This window comes from Solenopsis invicta, chromosome 5, assembly GCF_016802725.1.
Source record: "Solenopsis invicta isolate M01_SB chromosome 5, UNIL_Sinv_3.0, whole genome shotgun sequence".
Taxonomy (NCBI): Eukaryota; Metazoa; Arthropoda; class Insecta; order Hymenoptera; family Formicidae; genus Solenopsis; species Solenopsis invicta.
Window position 1 is genome coordinate 22,273,788 of NC_052668.1, and position 15,884 is coordinate 22,289,671.

Consider the following 15,884-nt stretch of genomic DNA (forward strand, 5'->3'; position numbering starts at 1 on the left):
GCAATAAATTTGAGTAATCGAGACCAAAGATCATAGAGTTGAGGTAGTTGTTTGCCGCGTGGGACACAAGTTTGAGACTCGTCGTCAATTTGAAAAGCAAACTAAAGATCTTTAGCTGACGCACTTTAGCGATTAGATTTTGAGAAGTCCCTAGTGGGTGCCTAGCAAAGACGTTTCAGAGATGAGAGATGAGAAAAATCTACTTATATACTCGTACATATACTTTTGAAATATATCAAAGTTCTTAAAGTTATTTTTAATAGATTTATTCTTCTTTATGCTTTTTACATTTTTATGATCTCTTTCATAAACGTCAGATAAGAAATGCAAATGATGAGTATATAATTTCAATTGGAAACGCAGATTGCGAGAGAACTTCTAACGGAATCGCGCGATAATTATTTCTCAATTTGCGCAATCGGGTTAATGAGGGGCAGCCGGTACTCGGCTCAGCCGGCGATGCTCGATTGCCGGTGCTTTAAAGGGCCTAATCGATGCCTGATAGGGCAACATTATTACCTAACGCCAGACCTACGGACCGTGCCATTATCTCGCCTGCTACCATTACGCATAGCTGACCGGCACCTTTCGATTTCGCGGATTATGCCGTCGAATCACGCCAGCTCGTTCGTAATTTGCGAGTCCCCCTGAAGCTAATAAGAGAAATTAAACATACTTTATGTGATAAGAAAGAATAAGAAAGAAAGCAACGCGGTTGATCGAATCGGTCAATTCGGAGTCGACTCGTGTGACTCGGAAACAATTACGGAATGAAAAGTCATAAGGAAGTTAAGTGATTGTCAGATATAAAAATTACAAAACTTTTTATCTCTTATATTATTCTGCATAGATTACATGCATACAAATTTTTATGTAATGTAAAACCATTTAACGTGGATTTTTTTACATTGAAACAAGCCAATTTCAAGATTAAAAACTGCTGACCGCGTCTGACTTACAACGTCTATCACTACTTTGCACATCCTTATTATTAATTTTTGAATGATGTCAACTAGATATTATCAACAATGTTGACTATTCAATTTAATAGCTGTTACGAGTTACACGTAATAAAATTCTTGGTTGATTAAAAATTATTATAAAGTAAAATTTTGATATTATTGCGATTTTCAGAAAGAATGAAGTCTTTTCATTTCTGTTTAATTATGTTTTATATTCTCTAATTTTCTTAATTTTATCCGTCAAATTGATGAAAAATATCGATTAGCTAACGAAAATTGTAAAGATATTAACTTAATATATCCAGTCATTAGCGCAGGATACGACAGTAAAATCAGTTGATTGCGTTTCGTTCGACATTAAATAAAAACTTCCGCGTGCAGAAATTTAATATTGGTTTAATATGACCCGTCTGATGAATTGATTTATCTCATTTAATACGCATGCATTTATAAAGAGTAATCGGTACACGGAAAAGCTGTTGCACGCGCGAATCGTTCTATATTCACCTCGTTCTATATTCACCTCGTTCTATCTCTTTCACACCCTCTCTCCCTCTCTTCTCCCTTTCTCTTTCTCTTTCTCTTTCTCCCCTGTTTAATAATCCACCACCATGTCGTAAATCCGCCGAAATTCGAAGCGAACGCGAGCCGCCTCGAAGATTACACTGCCGGTATTTGGATCGGGAAAATTTCCCTTCTTTTTTTCCTCTTTTTACTCCGATTTCTGTTTAATTAATTCGCGTACGGAGGGTAAAGCCACGGAAACGTATAGGAGATATTGCCGCTGTTCCGACGAGAGCGAGATGACGATGAGAATTTTCCGTTGGACGCCGCCGCGCCGACTCCCATGAGGTGCTCCGCCGTACACTCCGAGATCGAATGCTAATTCCTTTAGGCGCCTCGAGACCGGAAATTTGAACGGGATTGAGTCCGGACGGGCGTGGCCCTTCCCGAAAACGTGCGCCATGAATAACAAAAAAGTGGACCATCGTAGGCGGCCTAACGAGTATTACCTATGCGTCGGGCACTCGAAACGAGATTCAATTAGTACGGCCGACGCCGTCTGACCCGTAATGCTCGCTATTACTTCGCCCATCCGACCGACGTCAATTATTTCTATCTCATTATCGCTTTTCGTACAACGTCAACACAAGATATTGCTAATGATGTTTTGTTTGCACTTTACAAAATCTGATAACTTTCAAATAGCACGTAATGGATTTTAGCTAAATATTAATTTACTTAATTCGAAACAAACACCAAACTCTTGATGATGGCAAATTGAAATAACAAATTTTAGTATACATTTGGTATCACATTTTATGTGATTGCTACTGATTATAACCGTAAAATTAAAATAATGAAATGTTTCTGACAACCGTTAAGATTTTACATATTATTCATGTATATTTTTGCTTTTGCTGCTAAAAATGGACTGTACAATTAGACAGCTAACCTACGACATTTCAATATTTACTTTACACCTGAAACAACATAGTTTTTAATGAATATTTTTGTAACAATCTTTTAAATTATTTTTTCAACAACCGTATTAAATCTGATGTTTTAGTTCATAAGCATACTTTCATCAACCTTTCACTTATATTAATTTACAGTTGGTATTTAAGTTATTTTTGTATAATTAAGCAATCTTAATCTCCACGAGAATGTTTTAGAACGCTACAAATTTAATCTAATATTTTTTTATGATATAATTAATAATTTCGCGGAAAATCACCTCTCTTTTCTAAATTACGGTACAGAAATTTCTCGCGCACATTGGCGCTTTTATAATGCATAGAATAAGCCATACGCACAACGGAGGTATTAAAGCGAGAGCACGAACCGGCTGCGCATACCTCGCAGCGCGTTGCAAATTACCTGAGAGCATGGCGTCAAATCCTTCGATCTGGAGGGAGAGGGGCCGAACGGGCGCGAGTATCAATATCGAAATTACCTGCGAAAGAGCAAGGCGAGAGACACCAAAGAGAAAAGAAGAGAGAGAGAGAGAGAGAGAGAGAGTCGGGTAAACGAATCGCGCGGACGCGAGGTAAAAGGACGCTGACGCGCTCGCCCTGACGAGAACGACGTCGCGTCGTGTCTCGCGAAGATGGGGGATGAGTCTTGGAAACGCACGTGCCGCGGATTGCGGCGACGGACTTAGCAGGCTCGCGAAACCTCCAGCGCGCGGCAGTCGGGGGTGCAAAAAGCATCCAACGCGGGGAACACGTGCTTCACCCTTTTCAGTTAAGGCGTCGACACGGCGGCGATGGGGGAACGGGCGTTGTGGATAAAAGGAGAGAAGACGATCCCAGGTTGGAGAAGGATGGCAACGGGCTTTGCCTAATGGCCTCGGTCGCCTACCGCAGATCGGTTGATACTCAGTCAGAGTAGGTGGGTAGGTGGGAACTGCGCCTTCCTCGAGAGCTGAGTCTTACCCTCTCGTCTATCCCCGCGTACCTCCGCGTCGCCACTGTTCACGCGAGCGACACCGGAGGATCCTTCAATACCGCGAAGCTCCTGACGTTTCACGGAAGAGACGATTTGAATAATCGTTATATGCGCGGCGGTAGCTCGCAAACGAATTCGTTATCGGTAGCCTGGATGCTCTTTCCCCGAGACGGGCTGCTGCTTGGGAAAATTGAGAGTGCCACGGTAGCTAAGCGATTCCACCGGTGGCGCAGTCCCGGATCCCGTCTCGAATGCGAAAGCCCCGGATGGTCAGCGCGGAATAATACGCGTGCATTACGGGCTTTTTAAAAGCCTTAGCGATGGAGGAGGAGCGATGCGATGGAGCCTGGCTGATGTGGGTGAACGTGTAAAACGTGCTCGTCAGGAAATAGAGCTCTTAGCAACAGTAGTATTTCTGCTACGAGCAGAAATTATCGCGTGAATCTCGTTAAGTATCTTAAATTAAGCTCACGGCGTAATACATTTTTTTTTTCCTACGAAACTCTAATCGCGTCTGCCTCTTGCGCGAATATTTTCGCGGTAAATACATCTCTCGTAAAAATTAATTAGCATATGCCGCGAGAAGAGAAAAGCTGGGCTTTTCTCCCGGCGAATCAATTTGTCGGCTTTATCGGCGAGTGCCTTATCAAAAGTGCGACGAAAAGCGCCACCCGCGCGCGTTCTGCCAATTTAATTTGGCTGTCAAGCTCGAAGGAAAAGCGGGGAAAACGACAGCCGTGGCGCGCCGCTGACACTTCGAGCGGCGACCGAGGGGCAACGTGCGCGTTAATTTCTCGGCGAATTTATTAAACGTCATTGCCGCACCTGTACCTCAAAGCGAATCGACGCCGAATTTGGCGCGCTTTTACGGCGGAAATCCGATACGCCGACAAAGCTGATTTCCCGCGGCTCCGCTTGCATATACCACTGCATTCTGTAAGCGATCGCGAACAAACAACCTTTAGCCTATTCTCTTTTTTTTTTTTTTTTTTTTAATTTGCGCCACCGCCCTTTTTTCCTGCGCAAACACCGACGAGCGATTTATGCGCGTAAACGCCACGAGGAGAAACGGTTAATGCGGCTAATGAATATGTGAGAGAGAACATGTTACACACCGATGGACGACTTTATCATCCCGGTGTTATGTTCGTCACGCTTTTAACATCATCGCCATGCATACGGCGAACGCGAGAATGTTGATTTTTCACTCGCGCGGAAAGTGCTGATTGTTTGGCGCGTCTATGAGAAAGAGACGAAGATGCAAGGTCGGAAGAGAGAAAAAGAGAGAGATACCAGATTTGCGTGTTCTTCAGTAAATCTTCTAAATTGATTCAAACAACTACATCCCATTATGAAGACATTTGCCTGCTCTTACATATTCGTGACATGTTTCTCAATTAATAGATAAAAATTAAGACGGAGGCAACATGGAACAATTTAACTTATATCACCTAATTTAATAATCGACTAATGTCCAAAGGACAGATTAAGAGTAGAGTCGCATCTGTTAAATCTATCTAGTTTTAATTTCCGGATCTTGTAGAAGATCTTAAATGATATATCGAGGAAGTACTTCGTAATTGCCGGGTTTTATCTCCTACGTTCAATTTTAATCGCCGCGAGCTGTCATTGGAGGATGATCTGTAGTATGCCAAGATAAAACGTTTATTTCGAGGGATAATCTGAGTCGGAAATGAGAAGATACCTCGAGAACTTTACTATCCGAGGATTGCGCGGTGGAGAGAACAATATCTTGCGGACTTTTTCCCCTTGTCCCTATTATTAATACAAAAGCAAGGGAAGCAAGACCGACGCTTTACGTTTCTGGACAAACCTTTCGCTCTCTTTTCCTCGGCGCCAACATTGTGTCATCAAGATAAGCTTCTTAAACTCTTCTAAACCTCTGATGTGTTTTTCTTTAAAACGGTAACCACTTCTCGTACAAGCGGCTTGCTTTTAATTAGTACAAATTGTATTTTACATTTTATATTTTCTTTCGAAGAAATTCTCTCTGATCTTTATGGCCTCCGCATGATTTTCATGGCAAAAACAAATTTTCGTTGATTTATATTTTCCAATGAAAATATTTTTCTTTCATTTTCAATAATTTTTTCATATTTTGCTTTGTTATGAATACGAAATCTGGTATGTACTGGTTACTGCGCCAACAGTAACGCGAAGAAAAATCTCATGGAATGCATATATATTTCACTAATACAAAGGGTTAAAAAAAAAAGGATAGTTTGAATATGATTCTGCTATGAAATGATTATACCGTTTCGATGACGCCGAGATATGATGCGCAAATTGTTTTGATAGTCAAAGTTAATAGCTTGGCCAGTGTACGAAATAACAATCAGGGAAAAGCGCGGGGGGGGGGGGAATACGATGTTTCCTCCCCTGAAATAAAAGCTTCGTCGATCGAACGGCGATTTTCGATTATCGTCGCGGCGTAGGTAGATACAGGATCGCGGAGGATCTACTGCGGTCGAGATTATTCGCGGTCGCAGGCAACTGACTCATTCCTCGTTTCGCAGCTAAATTGCCGTTCCGCGATTGGCAGCTCGTCATCGATTCGACCTGCCGGACGCGTCTGCTGTGCGCTATTATTGCACGTGTATATGCATACACGACGGTGGGATTGTGGTTGCCGTCTCGTACAACAGCGACTATTCCCTGACTGACGTATGTATTTTTGTCGTCGACGTTCATGATTTCCATCTGAAATGAGGTTTCACGGTAGGAGAAGGATGTAGCGTAGATGCAAACGCACTTGCAAATCGAGAGTGAAAGATAAAAGCAGATAGAGAAAGAGACAAAGATGCACTATTAACTAGCTTTCGTAAATTGAAGAAATATTGTTCATAAAAATCATGAGCAAACTTTTTCAGTAATTTTTATATATTTTTTTTATATTTTATTTCTGACATAATACTGACATAATGAATATTTAATAAAACTTTCGTGAAATATGAACAGTAATAATACAATACACATTGTATTTCGCAGTAAAATAATTTCTACATAATTTCGAAATATGTAGATATAAATAATTATATACTCATTTATAATAATAATAATTATTATTATATGTATATATGTATATATATATATATAAAATAATTGTAAAATTCATGTATGTTAGTTAAATAATCATGACTTTTAACAAAATCATTATTTATTAAAGGGTTAAACCTAATGTAGCTTTGTTTTTATGAAAAACCGTCTCTCCATCAAACCTGAATATACAAGAGGACAAACTAGAGATATTGTGATCGCACAGAAGTCGGCCTGAATTAAAGATAAACAAAGACCGGGGAAGTAGAAAAATTTGCCAACTCCATAAGTAACCCGAAGAAAGAAAGGAAGGAAGGCAAAGAACTTCGCCTTCTTCACTTCGCGATCGGAGCCATATCATGCGTTTTTCCTCTTTTTACGCGAGACTTGAGAGCTGGGAGAGGGGAAAAAGGGCGCGATGAAAAATATTCATAAAAATTCTTGTGCATCTCGTTCCCGGTCGCACCCTCCGCGCCAGTCCCCGCGACTCGCGACTGAAACTTGCTTTCTTTCTGCGCGGTATCGTCGCGATGATAAGTCAACCTCCATGCGCGAGATCGACGAAAGGTACGACGAGCAAAGAAAAAGGGGTGGTAGGGGAGGATTGGAGGTGCTCCCAGAATTTAATAACCATAGGTTCTACTCAACGGGGAGGCGCGCGGCTCGGATGTAAGGCATGGATGTAATCTTGGCGGGTAACTCATACGTTAAGAACCGAGAGGGGGAGGGACACATTCCGGCGCCGCTAACAAACGCTATCAACCCCCGGCTGTCGGCGCGCTCGCCCCGTACGGAGTTCCCTGGCCATGAAAAGGGGCAAGGACGTCCCGGGTAAGGGGTAAAGAGACGTGGCGCGAGCCGCCGCGACATAATTCTAATTTTATTGCCGGGCCCGAGCGCGGGGATGCGCGCCCGCGAAGGAGACGTCGAATTTATGGGCAATTTTTCTTATTAATTTTCATAACTTCGACATGTGAGCGAGGCAGCGCGACAAAGCGCGCACCCCGCTCTTCGCTCCCTCCCCACTCGTGCATTCTCTCAACCCACGACTCTCCTTCCCTCTCGACTCAGGGATCGAGGGTTGCGATCGTCGTTCCACTGCACGAGGAACGGCATACTTTCTTCGCCTTCCCGCGATCCTTATCATGTCGAACTACATGAGTTATATCTGATGGAAGATTGTGGGGATTTTCGAGGGAGCTCACGGATTTCTTTGAATCTAGAAAAAAATAGCAATTGGGATAACGCTAATGACGATGAGACATGAGAGATCGTATCAAACTTAAAACGACTTTTAAGTTTGATATGATCTTTTTATTATTAATTATTTCAATAGAACTTTAAAATGTAGAGGAGAGACTTTGGTTGAAAAGATATTGCAAGTTCTTTTATTTGAGCAGCAAGGAATTTTTATTTACTCTATCTTATAGTAATTATTATATATCGATCGTAACACAATATTTACAATTCAATTCGCAACGTGAATCGCGAACCATCGGCAGGACACTCGGAGGATTCCCGAACGTGTCGCAACAATTTAAGATCGTCACCGAATTTCATGAACCCGGCGCCTGTGTCGGAACTGGCGAGACTGCGGATGAAATTTTTCGAGCACCGAAGTGGAAAGAAGCATCTTCGACGTTTCGAAGTGGTAAATAATGGAGGGTGACGGACGGAAGTGTTGCTGCAGGCTGTTGCGACGAGGGTGGATGGGCGAAAGATGGGGGCAGCAGCGGATGGTGAGACGTCGGTGGAGAAAAGGATCGAAAATTGCACGGTAAACTCGTGCCACGATTTCCACCTCTCGGCGCGGTAAATTGAGAATAAACAGGCGTAGACGAGGCCGATGGAGTATTTCGCGTCTGCGAGATTCACGAAGGAATCCGGCGAAAACCGGTGTTTGATTTCACTCTCTTGCGAATGATCGATGCGAGAGGAGGAAGGTATCCTTCTCGCGCCGGGACTGAAATTTCTTCCATACTCCGATGTGGATTAAATCACAATTGATTAACAAATATAACTGGGGATTAATACAAAATTTTATTTATTACATCAAACATAATGTAAATGCGTAAATACCATTTATACATATTTAATTGTATTAAATGTACAAGATATGTTTAATAAGTTTTGTGAATAAATACATACATAAATAACGCAAGGAAGAAAGATTATTTGTACGATTTTGTGCGTCATCTTTCATAATATAACCGGGGAAATTTATTATTCTGACAAGTTTTTCGTTTTAGCGGCAGTAAGAGTAAACGTTATTTTGATGCTTTTAAAAAATGGAAAATCGCGCTATTATCAAATATCTTGTAAAAAAAAGGATGCAGTCGGTTATTAAAAGACTGCAACACGTTTTTCGATAAATTTCGAAATGCAGTCTGCTGGTCTAACAATTTGGTTCATTAAAACGATTCTCACTATGTTTACTCTCTCACTGCCGTCGAAACAAAACAACTTGTCAGAGTGAAATCAAATTTCAGTTGCATTGACGCAACAAAATCGCGTAAATGATTTTTCTCCTCGGCGTTATTCACGTACTCATTCGCAGTAAAGTTTTCACAAGCATCCATCACATTATACATAATATTGTTAAAACTAGTTTTGTCTATGCTTCTACAAAACACAGAATTGCTAGAATGTCTCTGCTACACCAAACGTTCCCCACCTTCGAGGTGAAGCAATCGCAATAGGACCTTTTCTTTTCCGAGATAGGCCCCAAAGAAATCTTATCTTTGCACGTATTTACAAACTGCTTTCTTTCTAGCCTTTACGTATTACCTGCCGCTATCTCATTCCATCGGTTGTGGCAATATCGCGCGGTGGAAACGTATACGGAAACGTATAACGTTTCGAATTGCACGTGTTGCGTCCATGTCTTCTCTCCCTCCAATACGGTATTGCGCTGTCGGCAAAGTCTGCGTCCTCTCATCCATCACCGCGCTAAGGTCGCCAGTAGTCAAGAAAAGACGAGAAAGGCCTGCAGGCCGACAGGAGCTTCCTCCGATATCTCGACACGACGTTACGATTTGTCCGTGAACCGTGTTCCGTCATCACGAACAAAACCCCATCGTGGGGATTGGTCGAGCAGCCCAAGAAAAGTCGTTGCTACTCGCCAGCCAAATAAATTCGATATTTCTTCGTAGCACATCAATCGCCCAATGATCTCTCCATACGTCATCGCGAATACTTGGTTACATTATTCAATGAAACGTGAATTGTTGAATTTTTTTGCCGAATATTTATTGCATTATTATCATTAAATCTGAAAAAAAAATCACTTAGCGATGTGAATATTTTTTTAACAAACGTTAAAATTACGTTTAAGTATACATATTAAGTCAGCTGATCACAATGAATGAAGCAAGTTGAAACAAACATCTTTTACGGAGTTTGTGCTCTCATTGCGATACGATTGCGCCGAAAAGGCGGGGAAGCTCGCTTTATCGCTCGGGCGAGAACTGCGAAGGGCGGTTATTATTAATTGCTTCCAGAGGGTTTTACAACCGGGCGGTTAAAGCCACGGTCTTTTTTACGAGCATCGAATGGGCCGGTTTGGCCTCCCTTTTCCACTGCACCGGCGCTCTCTATCCACTCTTTTCCCGCTCCGGACACTCGACCGGAAACTTCATTTACATCGTCAGCATCTATAAAATGGATTAATTGCAGCTGGCCGTGCGACGAGTGCTGGCATGCACAGCCGACGAACGTTCGACAGATGGAATTTATCCGCGAGTGAATCCTCCGCCAAACTACTTTTTATATTCTTTCTTTCTAAAATATATATCTTCGGATCTTTTCTCGAAATACTCCATATTTATTTAATATTATTAAATCTAATATTATCAAATTTTGTACTTTTAAAACCTCTTGAAAAATTGATAAGAATGTAATTAAAGTTATTAGAAGGACTCGCAAAATTTAATACTTAAAAGAGGGGAAAGTACGATGAAAATGTATCTATCAGCTAAGAAAAGACGTAGTTTCTAAAAATTTCAAGTTTAAAATATTCACTTTTAAATATGTATGATATGACCTGGAAATGTTGAGTCTCAAATATTAATAACTTATTAAAAATAATAATTTATTACGAAATTACGATTTCAAAAAATAGACTATAATTAATTATTTGTAGAATTTGCTTACATCTCTTCTCAACTTTTACAAATAATTAATAAGCCGTTTCCAATTGCATAGCTTTACTTCTTGCATTTTTTATACAAATAATTTATAGAATGTTAAAATTAATATTAAAGTTCTGTAGTATAAAAGAACAAATTTAAATATTTTTGACTTTAATGCTAATGTATGGATTAAGAATATATTATGGAATAAGATAAAATTGTTCGACTAATATGAAAAAGAAGAAACACCATTACCGAATACAAGTCAACGAATTTTAAATAGAAGTACGCAGGAAAATGGAAATACACAAAAGTTGTGGATCATTTAACGAATTAACAATTATAATCTACGATTAGAATTCCTGTTATTAGCATAAGCCCGCGTCAGTGGGGCCGAAAAGTTTCCGGCGTTTGTTCGCCAGTGCCAAAATAACCAGGAGAGAAGGAGTAATTTTATGCGATCGCGCTGGGAGATTATGAGGGAAAAGTAGCCGACGAAGTAGTTGAAGAATGTTAAGTCAGAGAACCTTATTATCTTACCAAGATAAATCACGAAGGAATTGAGATTCTTGTTTAATTGTAGTAATTACAGTGGCAAGCTAAAATTAAAATTAGATATAGCAAACTTTGCTATATCTAATTTTAATTTTAGTAAATCTTTTTGTTATGATTTAGTATATTTTCCAAGAAATGTATTTATAATGCATAAATTTCTGATGAACTAAAATATATAAATAAAAATGATATTGATAATACAAATTATATTATCTGTAAACTTTAAAATTATTTGTTGTAAAGAATATGTGTTAGTAATAATATCATATATGTATAATTATATAATATAAAATAATTATAAAGAAGAATTAGATTTCAAAGGAATAAAGGAAAAAAACGAAAAAAGAAAAATCATAAAACAACACATATTATCTTTGCAAACTGCAATTATCTGAGCTATGCAATTAGTAATTATCTCATATTAATAATTGAGTATAATAAAAAATGTGATAAACTTTGTTTTTATTTTCTTTCGAACTAATTAATAAATTAAAATCAATTGATACTAGGTTTGATTAATTTCCAATAAAAAAATTAAAATATGTAGCAAGATGTTTTTTAATTAATTTGTAGCTTTAAAATGAGAAGAGACATTTTTTTTGTTTTGTGTAGTGAATTTTTTATCTGTTTCCTCATGCGTGTGCAAAGCGAATATATTTATATTTATATCGAACACTGCATAAAATATCAGTCAAAATACATTTAAGAAGTCTTTTCTGCTAGTTTCCATTTCTTCTCAGAGAACGTGCGCTATAGATGTTAAATTTTAGTACTATTCTTCTAAAATCAATATCAGGAAAATTATTTAAGAGTACCAAGCGTCGATCATTTTCATATCTTCTCCTGTAACGGTATAATCCTAGGTATATTATACAGAAATTGATTTTTTCTGATGGTAATATAACGGTAACCACAATATAATGGTATACTGCCGACTATAAGTACGTTGATAGTCTGCAGCTACTGTAGGAAATATCGATTGTAGGAAACCTTGAAGGTAACGTATCTACTGTTCAGTACGGGTTATTGATCAAATTAATGGAGTTTGTGTTCCTTGTTCATTGATACAGATGCCTTTACTTGTATCTATTCTAAAGAAAGAAATTTTTATTATAATATATTTCTAGATATAAAAAGATAAATTAATTTCTGGATATAAAAAGAAAATTGAAACTTACTTTCACAGTCATTTGAGCTTAGCGAATCCATGCATCTGAGCGTAATATAAAGCGCTATTTACATTTACATTTACATACATTCATATATAGACGATTTTAACGATATTATAAGAATAAAAATAGAAATAATGATAATTAATAATAAGAACAAAACTTGTACATGTGCCTGATACAAGTGAAGCAGGATAATGAAAGCTAAAGATAGGAAATAATACAGGTAAACCTTTTAGCAATATTCTTTTTATTTGATATCTAATATTGAATTGCCATACATGTAAATAACAAAATGTGAATTACAGAATTTATTTTGTAATTGTACAAAATAAATTACAAAATATAAATTGTACAAAATATGAACAGTCTAGAAATATTGATGCTACAATTTCATTTAGGATTTTCTCTGAAAAAAGTTGACAATTTCATTTTTAAATAGTTGATTTTTATTATAACAACTATTAGATTTAATTTTGTTTTTGTCAGCTTCTTCACAAAAATTTTTCTTATTCATTCTTAACATTTTTCCGTTTGTAAAGATATCCCATTCATCGAATACATTTTGCAAATTTGCGTAAACTTTATTTTCGTAACGCATATTCGAATGAATATAATTTTGCATGGCGATTTTGTTCCTGAGATTTCTCAGTCGGGGTTGCATTTTGTGATACGCTTCTTCAACACTCAAACGACGATCTCTTTCCTTCAATAGAAAATTGCTGCTGTTCTCTAAGTCTCTTATTAAATTCCGATTGCGCTCGATCATGTGAGATAGCTGACTTTTTAATTCATCTGCGTTAGTCCAAGTGATATAACTTTTATTTACTGCACTGTGTGATCTACATTTCCTACTTTTTCTTCTCGTCTTTCGTTCATGTGTGGTTTGCTGTGAAGTGCAATCTTTTTGCGTTTTTGTTTGAATATACTGAAACAGAGAATATCATATAAAGCGAATGTATAAATTACATTTTTCAATAGAAGTCTAACTAGATGATTTTGAACAACTTACAGCTTGAGTTTTGAAAAGTTTGTCCTCTTTCGGTACATGCCAAGACAATTTGTTTTTTGAAATTATATCTCTTACAAAGATATGCTTGTGACTCAGTAATCTTTTCTTCATCGGTATTCTTTCACCTTTAATTTTCCTTTTCTTTAAAATTTTGTGAATAATTTCCAATATATTGGCCGACACTTCATTGTCCCTCAGATCAAGTTGCGTAAGCACGCTATTTATTTGTAAAAGCTCCAACACAATTTCTCCTCCGTGTTGAGTAATTCCGCAACATCGTAAGCACAGTGTCTTCAGCCAAAAGTCATTTTTCAGCATACGTGTCAATTGCCTCAAACCAGCGTCGTTAAATCGATAATTTTTATTAAGTATCAATACTTGTAATCCTTCCTGTAACACAAATGCAAACATATAAAATAATTTGTCCGTGTAAACGTGATGTCTTTATTAGAGTAATATTTTACTCTCAATACATACCACTGTTGTGCGAGCGTCTTGAGGTAATGCCGACTCTTTCCAAACACTTTGCAGCAAATCCGCTTTTCTCTTTTTTAAGAACAATGACAAGCATGTTGCGCTTCTGTTAGTAAGGCAGCACGATGATAGATTCAGAATATGAAGATTTGAATTACATTGCAAGTTTTCCAATAACATGTAACATCCTGTAAAAAGATAAAAACAAATATGTTGTGATTATCCTTATTAGTAAAAATGTTTTACAGTAAAAATTTGTAAAGACGCGAGAGAAAGTTGTATTTGGAAAACATGGATACGTATGTTTGGTTTTTGTTAGCTGTTTGTAAATTTTGACTATTTCACAAGTTTTAACCAACCTGTATCGCCTATTCGACATCTGGCCAACGACAAGCTTCGTAGATTACGATTATTTGCCAAACCATCACCAAGGATCCTTAGATACTTAGGTTTCAGGGGGATGCCATCGAGCGTGAGGCTAGTGATCATCAGCGAATTCTTCAGACAGACCGCGACGGAATGAACGAAGGATCGTAGTAGATAATTCGTGTACAAAATTGGCTGCTGTCGACCCTTTCGCGTGCATCTCCTGAACGTGGGAGCAGAATGCCAATCCATTTGCCATTTTGTGGTTAGCAAATTTATATATCATCGTTTTTTGTCATTGTCATGTTTTTTTAACTCTCCCTTCGATTGTCCCTTTGTCGCGACGGAGCACCTGCAAGCTTAAACTTACGGGGAGTAGTATCCGAAAGAAAATATAATCATGGTATTTAATTTTACTTTTTTAACATTTAAAAAATTGTCACAAAAAATTTTTTTTTAATTAAAACTTAGAATTAGACGTAATTTTATTCTTTGTATTAATTTTATACTACAAAAGATACAGTCTAATATGCTCATAAGTATATAAAATTACTTAGCAAAAACGTTATTTTTTTAAACGTTATTTATGGCAAAAATCATATGATTTAAGGTATCTACTACATAATCAAGAATTAAAAAATTTCAAAATATAATTGTTATTTAAGTATCAAAACGGTTTTCATGTTAAAAACAAAATATCCCGATCAAAAATGTCTTTTAAATATTTTTTAAATATTTATTCTTTATTCTGACATTTTTTGAAACATTTAAAAGATGATTAAAAATATTCTTTGCTGATCGAGATCTGTCAAATTAAACAAATTTTCAATATATTTGTAATTATTACCGTAGTGTCATGAGTTTGTCTTCTGTATCTATTTTCTCTCTAATCTTTTTACGGCAACATCGGCTATACACATAAATTTTGGACAGACTTCGATCTTGCATTATACTGTTCAATAGTGGCGACCAATCTTTCACATTTGCATAATCAACACAAAATCTCAAACAGTTCTTTTGCAGATACATTTGTATCATCGGAAAAGGCTTTACATTTGCCTCATGACATAGCACCTTCATTAAAGATAGGTACATCTTATTTTAAAAAATTAATGAGAGATATAGGTTATTAAACAAAAACTTATCAGTAATCTTTGTTCTGCACATTTAATAAATTTAGAAAAAACAAATTCTTATAAAATATCGTAATAATTATTTTAATTTTTATAAATAATGAGAGAAATTCTGTAAAGTCATTCAAATATAGCTAAATCGTAAATTATTGATTTTATATTCAAACAAATTTGAGAATAACCTGGTATATATACTCGAATAATTCATTAGAATTTTTCTCTTCACAGTTTTGCATAATGTCACGTGCAATTTTACGTAATCACAAATTTTATTCTCTAACAACCTATAATTTTCAATACCGAATACAGTTTTCACAAAAATTCGGAAAATGACAAATTACGCGTTCTGAATACACGATGAAAAATATCGATAAAAATATCGAACATTTGAACGTGTACTATCGATAGAAACATTTCTCAAATTTTACAAAATATTAATTTTATTAAAATCTTATAATAGAAATATACATATAACAGGAACAATTTAGAAAAAAACATAATTATTTGTAAAAATTATCTTGATTAATAACATATATGCAAAAATATTCAGAATGAGCTAAGTAATGTTTCAAAAT

At 37.0% G+C, this 15,884-nt stretch overlaps 2 protein-coding genes across 5 annotated transcripts in view; one reads left to right on the plus strand and one right to left on the minus strand.

Moving 5' to 3' along the window:
* Positions 1 to 15,884, plus strand: part of LOC105195169 (high affinity cAMP-specific and IBMX-insensitive 3',5'-cyclic phosphodiesterase 8) — a 47,245-nt gene that overhangs the window by 8,597 nt on the left and 22,764 nt on the right. The window lies entirely within an intron of this gene.
* LOC105195170 (protein Cep78 homolog) lies at positions 12,578 to 15,796 on the minus strand. Its single transcript, XM_039448920.1, has 4 exons — positions 14,170 to 15,796; positions 13,814 to 13,998; positions 13,337 to 13,726; positions 12,578 to 13,252 (listed from the first exon to the last, which is right to left on the minus strand). The coding sequence occupies exons 1-4, from the start codon at positions 14,426 to 14,428 to the stop codon at positions 12,722 to 12,724; spliced, it is 1,365 nt and encodes a 454-aa protein (XP_039304854.1). The 5' UTR covers positions 14,429 to 15,796; the 3' UTR covers positions 12,578 to 12,721.